The sequence below is a fragment of the Coregonus lavaretus genome, assembly GCF_964263955.1.
Source record: "Coregonus lavaretus genome assembly, chromosome: 28".
Taxonomy (NCBI): domain Eukaryota; kingdom Metazoa; phylum Chordata; class Actinopteri; order Salmoniformes; family Salmonidae; genus Coregonus; species Coregonus lavaretus.
The window spans coordinates 11,597,246-11,611,513 of NC_140015.1; the positions used below are offsets into that span (position 1 = coordinate 11,597,246).

Consider the following 14,268-nt stretch of genomic DNA (forward strand, 5'->3'; position numbering starts at 1 on the left):
TCCTGTATAGGTCAGTGCTAAAGCCACTCTTAATCAACATGTCAAAACTTGATTCATGCGCATCAAAGGTGAGGGTGAATTTCAATCGTTCACTCCTTGAATTGATGAAGGAGAGGAATTCACATAGTCTTCACGGTTTAACAGCACCACAGCTCCGCCCTTATCAGCATTACGCCCTATCAAAGTGGAATCATTTTTTAAATCATGCTTGTACAGTGGGGAAAGTATTTAGTCAGCCACCAATTGTGCAAGTTCTCCCACTTAAAAAGATGAGAGAGGCCTGTAATTTTCATCATAGGTACACGTAAACTATGACAGACAAATGGAGAAAGAAAAATCCAGAAAATCACATTGTAGGATTTTTTATGAATTTATTTGCAAATTATGGTGGAAAATAAGTATTTGGTCACCTACAAACAAGCAAGATTTCTGGCACTCACAGACCTGTAACTTCTTCTTTAAGGGGCTCCTCTGTCCTCCACTCGTTACCTGTATTAATGGCACCTGTTTGAACTTGTTATCAGTATAAAAGACACCTGTCCACAACCTCAAACAGTCACACTCCAAACTCCACTATGGCCAAGACCAAAGAGCTGTCAAAGGACACCAGAAACAAAATTGTAGACCTACACCAGGCTGGGAAGACTGAATCTGCAATAGGTAAGCAGCTTGGTTTGAAGAAATCAACTGTGGGAGCAATTATTAGGAAATGGAAGACATACAAGACCACTGATAATCTCCCTCGATCTGGGGCTCCACGCAAGATCTCACCCCGTGGGGTCAAAATGATCACAAGAACGGTGAGCAAAAATCCCAGAACCACACGGGGGGACCTAGTGAATGACCTGCAGAGAGCTGGGACCAAAGTAACAAAGCCTACCATCAGTAGCACACTACGCCGCTAGGGACTCAAATCCTGCAGTGCTAGACGTGTCCCCCTGCTTAAGCCAGTACACGTCCAGGCCCGTCTGAAGTTTGCTAGAGTGCATTTGGATGATCCAGAAGAGGATTGGGAGAATGTCATATGGTCAGATGAAACCAAAATAGAACTTTTTGGTAAAAACTCAACTCGTCGTGTTTGGAGGACAAAGAATGCTGAGTTGCATCCAAAGAACACCATACCTACTGTGAAGTATGGGGGTGGAAACATCATGCTTTGGGGCTGTTTTTCTGCAAAGGAAGCAGGACGACTGATCCGTGTAAAGGAAAGAATGAATGGGGCCATGTATCGTGAGATTTTGAGTGAAAACCTCCTTCCATCAGCAAGGGCATTGAAGATGAAACGTGGCTGGGTCGTTCAGCATGACAATGATCCCAAACACACCGCCCGGGCAACGAAGGAGTGGCTTCGTAAGAAGCATTTCAAGGTCCTGGAGTGGCCTAGCCAGTCTCCAGATCTCAACCCCATAGAAAATCTTTGGAGGGAGTTAAAAGTCTGTGTTGCCCAGCGACAGCCCCAAAAGTGTGTGAAAACCTTGTGAAGACTTACAGAAAACGTTTGACCTGTGTCATTGCCAACAAAGGGTATATATGCCGACGACACAACAGTGGTAGGCCTGATCACCGACAACGATGAGACAGCCTATAGGGAGGAGGTCAGAGACCTGGACGTGTGGTGCCAGGACAACAACCTCTCCCTCAACATGACCAAGACAAAGGAGATGATTGTGGACTACAGGGAAAAAAAGAGGAGTGAGCACGCCCCCATTCTCATCGACGGGGCTGTAGTGGAACAGGTTGAGAGCTTCAAGTTCCTTGGTGTCCACATCACCAACGAACTATCATGGTCCAAACACACCAAGACAGTCGTGAAGAGGGCACGACAAAACCTATTCCCCCTCAGGAGACTGAAAAGATTTGGCATGGGTCCTCAGATCCTCAAAAAATTCTACAGCTGCACCATCGAGAGCATCCTGACTGGTTGCATCACCGCCTGGTATGGCAACTGCTTGGCCTCCGACCGCAAGGCACTACAGAGAGTAGTGCGAACGGCCCAGTACATCACTGGGGCCAAGCTTCCTGCCATCCAGGACCTCTATACCAGGCGGTGTCAGAGGAAGGCCCTCAAAATTGTCAAAGACTCCAGCCACCTTAGTCATAGACTGTTCTCTCTGCTACCGCACGGCAAGCGGTACCGGAGTGCCAAGTCTAAGTCCAAAAGACTTCTCAACAGCTTCTACCCCCAAGCCATAAGACTCCTGAACAGCTAATCATGGCTACCCGGACTATTTGCACTGCCCCCCCACCCCATCCTTTTTACGCATGCATAGTCACTTTAACTCTACCCACATGTACATATTACTTCAACTACCTCAACTAGCCGGTGCCCCCGCACATTGACTCTGCACCGGTACCCCCCTGTATATATAGCCTCCCTACTGTTATTTTATTTGACTTCAACACTTTTTTTGTTGTTGTTTTATTTTTACTTTTTTTGTTAAAAATAAATGCACTGTTAGTTAAGGGCTGTAAGTAAGCATTTCACTGTAATGTCTGCACCTGTTGTATTCGGCGCATGTGATCAATAAAATTTGATTTGATTTGATTTAACAAAGTATTGAGAAACTTTTGTTATTGACCAAATACTTATTTTCCACCATAATTTGCAAATAAATTCATTAAAAATCCTACAATGTGATTTTCTGGAAAAAAAAAACTCATTTTGTCTGTCATAGTTGACGTGTACCTATGATGAAAATTACAGGCCTCTCTCATCTTTTTAAGTGGGAGAACTTGCACAATTGGTGGCTGACTAAATACTTTTTTCCCCCACTGTATCTGTTCTTTAGGGAGATTATTGTAGACTCTGTATTCTCGTTTCTTAATCTGAATCTGAGACACATATTCTTCACCAATCTGCAGTATGTTTCTAGGGAGGGATTTCTGTATCTTTGCGGACAAAAGGTGGATTTGGCTCGAAAAGGGGTATTCGTGCTGTGGGAAATGTCATTTTCTATTGTGTCACCTATAGCCTGAACACTCGTCTCACCCATAATTGACACATCCACATTTGGACTCTTATCATTTACGGGACAGAAGAACTCCCTGAGTCTCAATGTACAAAATAATTTCTGAAACTATTGTGGTGTCAAAGTCATTACATGATGCAGTGGGGACTGTAAATTCAGTACATTACATTGTTTTCACATTAGGCAATACACTTGCACTACCCATAAAAATTTACTGAACATCACTTTTCGATAATTTCTATCCCATGTGTAATCAAAGGTGTGATCATTGAAGACATCTTTCACAATGTAACAAATGAAATAAACATAATGTTTAACAGGCAATAGTTTGCATCAAGCCTGCCTCAAGCATTTGGCCATAGGTTCTCCTCAAAATCGCAGTAAATAACTTCATTGTTTATGCACTTGGGGAAAAACATTTTGGCATGGCGAATCCAAGCCTGACATAGGTCTGGATGGAAATCATTGCATGCCTCCTTCATGGCCTGAAGGAGGGTGGTGAGCTTGTGGGGATGGCAATCATACATCTTCCACCTGTATTGTCATCATGTATTGTATTTTACAGTATGGTATTGAACTTATATATTGTAGTTGTCCTGTACGTGGCTCAGTTCATAAAAGCATGGCACTAGCAACACCAGAGTTGTGGGTTCAATTCCCACTGGGGTCACATACCAAAATGTGTGGACTGTTGTCGCTTTGGATAAAAGTGTCAGCTATGTAAATGGCATGTATTATGGTATTACAGTACTGTGTTAGCCAATGCAATTTTAGTAAAGCAGTGTGAACCCCCCTGTGAAGTAAAATCATAATAGTAATTATCATAGTAGTACATTCGAGAATATATCATAACTTTTATGTTTCTACTGTACAGCCATACATTTTCATGATGTAGTTCTCAAAATCTGTAGTAGACAAACCAGTTTACATGTAAAATGTAAAGAATCATATAAAAAGTAATGTGACCATTGCATTGTGAAAGGCAATTACTTTATATGAACATGTATTGCAATGTGAAACGTATTTTATAGATGAAACACTGATTAAGTTTGTTGAAAAAGTGACTGTATGATTTTGTGTGTTGTACTTAGTCAATTGAAAATGTGCTCAGCGTTTTGAAATAACGTACTTTTTGACGATCTGTTTTGAGTTTTGTACTAAGAGTTATGAAAATGTACCACATACTTGTGAAAATTCCACCAAAGCGATTAAAAAAACAGTATTACAGTAACATTGATCCCTGGCCTGTGAGTGCCAAGCATTTGTTTATAGGCCCAGTGCAGTCAAAAACGTGATTTTCCTGAGTGTTTAATATATAATCCCACACTAAGAGGTTGGAACAATACTGTGAAATTGTGAAAATTATGATAACGACCTTTTAGTGTAAGAGCTGTTTGAAAAGACACCCTGAAATTTCAGCCTGTTTTGGTGGGATGGAGTTTTGGCCTGCCTGGTGACATCAGTAAATTAGTTGATAGACCAAAAAGAAAGAGAGTTCCATACCTGTCTGCCAATAACAGCTAGTTTTCAGTTTTCCTCTCCTCACTCCCAGACAGTCCTAGCAAAATTCTTGCTTGAGACATTGCTCTTTGCTAAGAAGCTGTTTTTGTTTATTTTTTCCAATTTTAATTGAAAACAATCACAGCAAGTTACTTATTTGTAACCCAGAAATGCTTTGATATTGAAATAAAAACGGCTGCATTGGGCCTTTAAGCACACAACAACAGCATAAGTCACATGTCTGGTGGGGACGCAGCTGCCTGACAGTAGGTGTGATAGGGACCAGCATCGGTACTCAAAGTTCCTCTGTTTGTGAATTAATTGTGACATCACTATTCTAATGAGGCCTTCGGTGTAGAAGTTCCCTAAGGATGAGCGGTGATAAGGTGATCCAGCCAGGCTGATCATTCTGCCCCCTGGCAGCCCCCTCCACAGTGCCAGGGCGATCTCTCTCTCTGTTACATAACTATACAGTCAGCCTCAGCTGCTGGGAAGCGACACTTAAATGAGCTGTCAGAAAGAGAGAGAGAGAGAGAGAGAGAGAGAGAGAGAGAGAGAGAGAGAGAGAGAGAGAGAGAGAGAGAGAGAGAGAGAGAGAGAGAGAGAGAGAGAGAGAGAGAGAGAGAGAGAGAGAGAGAGAGAGAGAGAGAGAGAGAGAGAGAGAGAGAGAGAGAGAGAGAGAGAGAGAGACTGCACTTTAAAACCAAGATCAGACAGAGGGAGGGATAGTGATTGTGTTCAGGTTTGTCATGCACTAAGTACGTGATGGGGTGGTTGGAGAATGGTGCATTTTTCAAACACCTGAAACAGCTTTTAAATATGTCTATTTTTATTCATAGGTTATCTAAGCTTACCTCTTTACCTGTTCAATTGTCATTTAAATTAACAATGGACATTGATTCTTTAATAAGTGTTATGCCTTAGGAGTTTAGTACAACTGATACACTGGTATATAGTGTCATAAGCCAATAATTAAATCAATTTAAGTAAATTGTGTATCTACAGTTGAAGTCGGAAGTTTACATACACTTAGGTAGGAGTCATTAAAACTCATTTTTCAACCACTCAACACATTTCTTGTTCACAAACTATAGTTTTGGCAAGTCGGTTAGGACATCTACTTTGTGGATGACACAAGTAATTTTTCCAACAATTGTTTACAGACAGATTATTTCACTTATAATTCACTGTATCACAATTCCAGTGGGTCAGAAGTTTACTGTCACGGATTCTGCCGAGGCTGCCCCTCCTCCTTGCTCAGGCAGGCTGCTGCGTTCGTCGTCACCGGAATACTAGCTACTGCCGATCTATGTTGCACCTGTTGTCTCTGTCACACACCTGTTTCCCATTTGTGTAATCACGCCTACCCTATTTAACCCAGGTGCTCCCAATGTGTCTTGTGCGTGGTTGTTTTTCGTTTCGTGTGTCGTTTGGTGAGCGGGTTAGTTCCTTCGTGCGTGAAGGTATTGCTGTGTTGTTTTCTTTACTCAAGTTCAGTAAAGTACGTTTCCTCGAGTTCTGTGTCCTGCGCCTGACTTCGATCCATCGCATTACACTGACACTCGTTACATTTACATACACTAAGTTGACTGTGCCTTTAAACAGCTTGGAAAATTCCAGGAAATGATGTCATGGCTTTAGAAGCTTCTGATAGGCTAATTGACATCATTTGAGTCAATTGGAGGTGTACCTGTGGATGTATTTCAAGGCCTACCTTCAAACTCAGTGCCTCTTTGCTTGACATCATGGGGAAATCAAAAGAAATCAGCCAAGACCTCAGAAAAGAAATTGTAGACCTCCGCAAGTCTGGTTCATCCTTGGGAACAATTTCCAAACGCCTGAAGGTACCACGTTCATCTGTACAAACAATAATACGCAACTATAAACACCATGGGACCACGCAGCCGTCATACCGCTCAGGAAGGAGACGCGTTCTCTCTCCTAGAGATGAACGTGCGTTGGTGCAGAAAGTGCAAATCAATCCCAGAACAACAGCAATGGACCTTGTGAAGATGCTGGAGGAAACAGGTACAAAAGTATCTATATCCACAGTAAAATTAGTCCTATATCGACATAACCTGAAAGGCCGCTCAGCAAGGAAGAAGCCACTGCTCCAAAACCGCCATAAAAAAGCCAGACTACGGTTTGCAACTGCACATGGGGACAAAGATCGTACTTTTTGGAGAAATGTACTCTGGTCTGATGAAACAAAAATAGAACTGTTTGGCCATAATGACCATCGTTATGTTTGGAGGAAAAAGGGGGTAAGCTTGCAAGCCGAAGAACACCATCCCAACCATGAAGCACAGGGGTGGCAGCATCATGCTGTGGGCGTGCTTTGCTGCAGGAGGGACTGGTGCACTTCACAAAATAGATGGCATCATGAGGAAGGAAAATTATGTGGATATATTGAAGCAACATCTCAAGACATCAGTCAGGAAGTTAAAGCTTGGTCGCAAATGGGTCTTCCAAATGGACAATGACCCCAAGCATACTTCCAAAGTTATGGTAAAATGGCTTAAACACAACAAAGTCAAGGTATTGGAGTAGCCATCACAAAGCCCTGACCTCAATCCTATAGAAAATGTGTGGGCAGAATTGAAAAAGTGTGTGCGAGCAAGGAGGCCTACAAACCTGACTCAGTTACCCCAGCTCTGTCAAGAGGAATGGGCCAGAATTCACCCAACTTATTGTTGGAAGCTTGTGGAAGGCTACCCAAAACGTTTGACCCAAGTTAAACGATTTAAAGGCAATGCTACCAAATACTAATTGAGTGTATGTAAACTTCTGACCCACTGGGAATGTGATGAAAGAAATAAAAGCTGAAATAAATCATTCTCTCTACTATTATTCTGACATTTCACATTCTTAAAATAAAGTGGTGATCCTAACTGAGCTAAGACAGGGAATTTTTACATTTTACTCATTTAGCAGACACTCTTATCCAGAGCGACTTACAGTTAGTGAATGCATACGTTTTTTTGTTTTGTTTTCATACTGGCCCCCCGTGGGAAACGAACCCACATCCCTACCGGCCAAACCTCCCCTACCTTGGACGACGCTGGACCAATTGTGCGCCTGGACTCGAACCAGGATCTCTAGTGGCACAGCTAGCACTGCGATGCAGTGCCTTAGACCACTGCGCCACTCAGGAGTCAATTTTTACTAGGATTAAATGTCAGGAATTGTGAAAAACTGAGTTTAAATGTATTTGGCTAAGGTGTATGTAAACTTCCGACTTCAACTGTACCTCTGACAGATCTTTTTTTATAAATAATTATGATGAAAATTAAGTTGAGTAATTAATTTAATATCTGAAATTTTTAAAAACAGGACAAATCTGAGGGAGCGCGTGCCTTTGTCCCCCCTATGGGCATGATGCCACTGTCTGTCTGTGTGTGTTCGTAGAAACAGGCTGCTGCCGTGTTGAGAGATGTACCCTCACCAGTGTCAGTCTCACGTAACATTACAGACAGCTGACCATCAAAACATCAACATCCTCGTCCACACACCCCCTGTGGCCCCAGAGGGACAAGCAGGCCCAGGACTGGCCAGACTGGGCCAGGTCAGAGGCTATCTCTGTGGGGCGTGGCTCACAGCAGGCATTGGTAAGCCACAGTGTCGGAGCTGTAACCACACCATGCCGACATGTGACTGGGAGTTTAGAGCTCCAGTGGACACATTAACCCTGCCGAACACACACACACACACACACACACACACACACACACAACTTGCCCTGCAGTATCAGGTTGCCACTTTATTTTCCATATCAACTACAATAGAACATTCAACACATACTGCATCCCCTTCAACTCACAAAAACATCCCAAACGCTCTCACAGTCTTGACATGTACTTAAATTGTCCATTAGATACCCACATACTGCAACCTCCACTGTTCATACAGACACACACACTCATTCAAAGTTGAGTCATTTTGTTACTAAACTCATCTCTGTAAACTTCATGAACAAAAATACACTAGTACCTCTTGATAAGCATGGTCCGTAAGGAAACGGACAACTAAAAAAGTATTTAATTAGTTTAATACACATATATTCCAAGGTAATCTAATGGTTTTTGAAAGACTATCTTGTGACTAGATAAAACAAGTGCTGATAATCATGAGACAAAGTGCTGATGCGGAACAGGACGGCTGTGCCCTACGGGTTTCAGTGCTGTGTTTACTGTGTCCACTGTGTTCCCTGGCGGAGACCAATAATGAACAGACCCAGGGAGTTGGGTAACTAACACTGTCTGATGGATAAAAAATGACAGGGTGATAACATCCCAAACTCTCCCTAATATACCTGAGACCCAGCTAAGTCTGCCTAAACAGAAAAAGAAGAAAAACTGAATCATATTGGATCACGGTTCTGATGAAGAGAAAGGAAAGCTGTATATTTTTGTTCAAACCTAGGGCTCGATTCAATCCGTATCGCGGAAGTTCAGCGTCACAGCGGGATTGAAATGTAAAGGCAATGTTCCTGTGTTAGCGGAGACTGCATTCACGGTAAACGCTGCATATGTCGGTTCAATCAGAAATTTCCTTTACATTTCTATCGCGCAATCTGTAACACCTCAACAACACAGATTGAATAGAGCCCCTAATGTCAGTGCAAATTAGGAGAGTATTTTCAACAGAGTATATTCAGAATCAGACATCCTGGTACTGTATACTCCCAACTCTGCAACATAAACAACTAACTACTGCCCCCTGTCTACCGTCAAAGGTCATTGCAGCGCCTGTTCTGTCTAGTAGTTGTCCTCTTCTCTTCCGCTCCCATCTCCCTCATCCAGCCTCTCATCCTCATCATCGCTCCCTCCTCCGTTCATGGTGCGGTTCACTCTGGCCAGTAGCAACGGCAGGTTGACGGCTAACGGGTTGTCCTCATCTTCATCATCAGTATCACGCTTGGGGTAGAAGCGTCTAGCCTTCGCCAAGAAGTCATCAGCAGCATCCAGGTATATGAGACGATCCTATACGAAAAGAGAGAGAAGGGGAAGAGGGAGGAAGATGGAGAGAGGAGGGAAGAGGGAGGAAGATGGAGAGAGGAGGGAAAGAGGGAGGAAGATGAGAGAGGAGGGAAAGAGAGAGGAAGATGGAGAGAGGAGGGAAAGAGGGAGGAAGATGAGAGAGGATGGAAAGAGGGAGGAAGATGAGAGAGGAGGGAAAGAGAGAGGAAGATGGAGAGAGGAGGGAAAGCGAGAGGAAGATGGAGAGAGGAGGGAAAGAGAGAGGAAGATGGAGAGAGGAGGGAAAGAGGGAGGAAGATGAGAGAGGAGGGAAAGAGAGAGGAAGATGGAGAGAGGAGGGAAAGCGAGAGGAAGATGGAGAGAGGAGGGAAAGCGAGAGGAAGATGGAGAGAGGAGGGAAAGCGAGAGGAAGATGGAGAGAGGAGGGAAAGAGGGAGGAAGATGAGAGAGGAGGGAAAGAGAGAGGAAGATGGAGAGAGGAGGGAAAGCAAGAGGAAGATGGAGAGAGGAGGGAAAGCGAGAGGAAGATGGAGAGAGGAGGGAAAGCGAGAGGAAGATGGAGAGAGGAGGGAAAGCGAGAGGAAGATGGAGAGGGTGAAAAACCAAGAGTGAAGGAAGAAAGAGAGTAAACAGAGGAAGAGGGGAGGTATAAGGGTCATCATAATCATCATCAAACAGGAAGTGATTTGGAGAAGGAAGTGAAGGGGAAGACGTTATAACCATAATACACAGTTTCTCTCCTCTGTTAGTTTCTGTTCTCACCAGTATGAAGAGGTATCTCTCAGGTGGGGCCTCCCGGGTGTTGAAGATAGATGTCTCAGAGTGGAGCGTGTGCAGTAGTGTGCGTGACGCCGAGGCATTCCTCATACGGTCATACGACGCACTGGCAGACACCGTCAGCAGAGACTCCGCCTCCGCCATGAACCCTGAGCCAATGAGAGTTCACGGTTACAGAGACAAGATTTTACTCATTTTGCCTTTCTCTTATCTTACCCTTCAATTTGTTCTCCATCACCCTCATTTTACCCTTCCATTCCTACTCTCTCACCTAAATTCTCCAGGATCATCTTCCATTTGTCCCTGACCTCCCGACGCAGATCTCTCATCCCCTCAATGTCCACACTCAGGCGCCGGTGCGCCTACAGAGGGAAAGGGTGCAGGGTTACACACAAAACAGATTAACCTAGTACACAACTATCACCACAAACACAAGTCAATCAACTAGAGTAAGCCTGATGTGAGATAGCACCACATTCACCCAACAAACAGGTGACAACAATGGAGGACAGGCATGGTACCCAGTTGGATAAGGTAGGCCTACATTATACTAGAGGGCATTCAATGCACCATCTACTGACTGATGGAGGTAGAGTGCTGTATGCTGCCCTGCAAAACCTATTAGACAGAGCAGACAATCTAGCATGACTTCACGCTGCCTCTCTTTTCCCCAGATTTCTCATTTTGTCCACCTCTCACTGGGCACAGACGTCAATTCAACGTTGATTCAACCAGTGTGTCCCCAGTGGGTTGTTTCTCCCTCTTAGGGACCCAAACTCTCTGCTGTCATACAGTAAGTGTTCCCTGTCCCCCTCCCTGGGTCCCTCCTCTGGTACCAGCGAGCCCCTGCGGGTCTGGTTCCTGTTCTGGATGAGGTTGTACAGGATCCGGTCATCGTCTCTCTCTGAGTGGCTCGGGTCGCCTGGCTCACTCCATAGGTTCTGTTCCTGATCCCGCCGCTTCTTTGCCTCACGGTCAAAGTACTCCAAAGTGTCAGGACTGAATAGACACACACAGAGATACACACACACACACACACACACACACACACACACACATAAGCAAGCGTGGTCTATCAGGTGAAAATCGGGATGATTGTGAAGCTGTTTTCAATTCAGTAGATACAGAGAGGATCTTTGTTGGTTCCACACCTCTATATTACACTAGTGTGACTAAATCTGAGGGTTGTGGTTGGAGAGCATGACATGACTCTCAAATCTATGAATTGGTGTGGAGAAAGATGAGGGTGAAAAGTCAGATGAGGAATTGTGACATTGTTTGTTTTATAAGCATTATATTATGTACCTCGATAAGTGTGTGTAAGTCACAGGAGGTTGGTGGCACCTTAATTGGGGAGGACGGGCTCGTGGTAATGACTGGAATGGAATAAGTGGTATGGTATCAAATATATCAAACACACGGCTCTGTTCCAGCCATTATTATGAGCCATCCTCCCCTCAGCAGCCTCTGGTGGTGTAAGTGTGTTGGGGTGTCATGGTGATTTGTGTGTATGTCATTGTGTTGGGGTGTCATAGTTTGTCATTGTGATAAGTGTGTATGTCAGTTTGTCGGGGTGTCATGGTTTGTCATTGTGATAAGTGTGTATGTCAGTTTGTCGGGGTGTCATTGTGATAAGTGTGTATATCAGTTTGTTGGGGTGTCATGGTGATAAGTGTGTATGTCAGTTTGTCGGGGTGTCATTGGTTGTCATGGTGATAAGTGTGTATATCAGTTTGTTGGGGTGTCATGGTGATAAGTGTGTATGTCAGTTTGTCGGGGTGTCATTGGTTGTCATGGTGATAAGTGTGTATGTCAGTTTGTCGGGTTGTCATGGTGATTAGTGTGTATGTCAGTTTGTTGGGGTGTCATGGTGATTAGTGTGTATGTCAGTTTGTCGGGGTGTCATGGTGATTAGTGTGTATGTCAGTTTGTCGGGGTGTCATGGGTTGTACAGGTGATAAGTGTGCATACCTGATTAAAGGCTCCTTCTCCTCCTCACTTTCAGCATCGCTACAGCAGCAACAGAACCGAGCACAGAACCTCTTGAAGGCAGCTCCCATCTCTGATAGAGAGAGAGAGCCAGAGCGAGAGAGTGAGAGGGAAGTAGAGAGGTAAGAGAAGATAGTGTGAGAGCAGAAAGAGGTGTAGTGTCCGGATATGGTCAAACTCTTCAAACAAGAGAGGATATACGGTACCCTTTCTCAAGTCCTGTCCAGGTACAGGACAGGTAAGAAGGAAAAAATGACCGCTCCACTGGTGAACTTAGTCCAACACACTATCTCCACCTCTTTCTGTCTCCCAGTTCCCTGCTGTGGCTGCTGAGGATAGGTGACACAGTGGTGTAGAATGAGGGCTCGGACCTGGAAACTTAGTCACTCCCTCTGAGTTTGATTTCAAAACAATATCCACTGTTTGCCAAGCATTCACAGAGCCGTTGAACGCCCACGATTTTCACTCTGTTGATACCCTGCCTCCACACTGACAAAATGAGTGTTTGAAGAAAAACATCCTGTTCAGACAGAAACCATTCTAAAGAGAGTTGAGTCAACATTAGTTTCCAAATACAAAAGTTACAGATCTATGGGTTCCAATCTCCATCCGATATCCACTCTGTATATACTGGTGCGGGATCCTCTTCTCTTTCCAGGTCCCGATGTCTGAGGTCCAGAAGAGGTAGCTAGTTAGGGTCTCCAAATCCTGGCTCAGAGACTTTCCTCCTGGATCAGAGAAGAGAAGCTGGAAGAGAGGATAACCCAGGGAATGTCTCACCACAAAGAGAGCACTGAGTCGTTTCTCCCCTCTTACTCATCACCACAGATCCACATGCACACAAAAGACCCAACTCAGTCACAGCACAGTCATGTGAGCTGAATGATCCTCTGCCCCCCAGCAGCCTTGCTACCCACATCCTGCTACCCCAATCCCTATCTCCGTAATCCATCCAATCATACACTTAAAACCACACATTCTCCAGATAAAAGAAGCATAGGCTACATATTGCATTGAGGGCTTTCATTAAACAAAAGCGTTTGATTAGGGAATGTACTTCTTCACAGTAAAATATTTGTTGTTAGTTGTCATCGCCCCTAGGCCAATAAGCTGGCTGTACTCTACACGTACAGTGGCTTGCAAAAGTATTCACCCCCCTTGCCATTTTCCCTATTTTGTTGCTTTACAACCTGGAATTAAAATTGATTTTTGGGGGGTTTGTATCATTTGATTTACACAACATGCCTACCACTTTGAAGATGCAAAATAGTTTTTATTGTTAAGCAAACAAGAAATAAGACAAAAAAACAGAAAACTTGAGCGTGCATAACTATTCACCCCCCCCCCCAAAGTCAATACTTTGTAGAGCCACCTTTTGCAGCAATTACAGCTGCAAGTCTCTTGGGGTATGTCTCTATAAGCTTGGCACATCTAGCCACTGGGATTTTTGCCCATTCTTCAAGGCAAAACTGCTCCAGCTCCTTCAAGTTGGATGGGTTCCGCTGGTGTACAGCAATCTTTAAGTCATTCATTGACTAGGCCATTCCAAGACATTTAAATGTTTCCCCTTAAACCACTTGAGTGTAGCTTTAGCAGTATGCTTAGGGTCATTGTCCTGCTGGAAGGTGAACCTCCGTCCCAGTCTCAAATCTCTGGAAGACTGAAACAGGTTTCCCTCAAGAATTTCCCTGTATTTAGCGCCATCCATCATTCCTTCAATTCTGACCAGTTTCCCAGTCCCTGCCGATGAAAAACATCCCCACCACCATGCTTCACTGTGGGGATGGTGTTCTCGGAGTGATGAGAGGTGTTAGATTTGCGCCAGACATAGCGTTTTCCTTGATGGCCAAAAAGCTCAATTTTAGTCTAATCTGACCAGAGCACCTTCTTCCATATGTTTGGAGAGTCTCCCACATGCCATTTTTTAACCCAACCCTGATCTGTACTTCTCCACAACTTTGTCCCTGACCTGTTCGGAGAGCTCCTTGGTCTTCATGGTGCCGCTTGCTTAGTGGTATTGCAGACGCTGGGGCCTTTCAGAACAGGTGTATATA

General features: G+C 44.2%; 1 protein-coding gene across 2 annotated transcripts; it reads right to left on the reverse strand.

Annotated features, from left to right (window-relative positions):
• Positions 1 to 8,205: 8,205 nt before the first annotated feature.
• Positions 8,206 to 13,032, reverse strand: LOC311104270 (melanoregulin-like). Of its 2 annotated transcripts, XM_084146059.1 has the most exons (6): positions 12,421 to 13,006; positions 12,197 to 12,287; positions 11,062 to 11,224; positions 10,497 to 10,587; positions 10,211 to 10,374; positions 8,207 to 9,451 (listed from the first exon to the last, which is right to left on the reverse strand). In XM_084146059.1, exons 2-6 carry the CDS (start codon positions 12,283 to 12,285, stop codon positions 9,227 to 9,229), a joined length of 732 nt encoding a protein of 243 aa, XP_084002185.1. In that variant the 5' UTR covers positions 12,286 to 12,287; positions 12,421 to 13,006; the 3' UTR covers positions 8,207 to 9,226. The 2 variants fall into 2 exon arrangements, with proteins under 2 accessions (XP_084002184.1, XP_084002185.1); XM_084146058.1 differs by having other exon boundaries at positions 8,206 to 9,451; positions 12,197 to 13,032.
• Between the last annotated feature and the right edge of the window lie 1,236 nt (positions 13,033 to 14,268).

What these genes read in the sequence shown, in the direction of transcription:
- LOC311104270 (XM_084146058.1), bottom strand. Translation starts at nt 12,285, where the DNA reads ATGGGAGCTGCCTTCAAGAGGTTCTGTGCTCGGTTCTGTTGCTGCTGT. An exon ending in GAGAAGGAGCCTTTAATCAG is followed by an intron (nt 11,225 to 12,196) that starts GTATGCACACTT and finishes GTGTCTATTCAG; the next exon opens with TCCTGACACTTTGGAGTACT. An exon ending in GATGATCCTGGAGAATTTAG is followed by an intron (nt 10,375 to 10,496) that starts GTGAGAGAGTAG and finishes TCATTGGCTCAG; the next exon opens with GGTTCATGGCGGAGGCGGAG.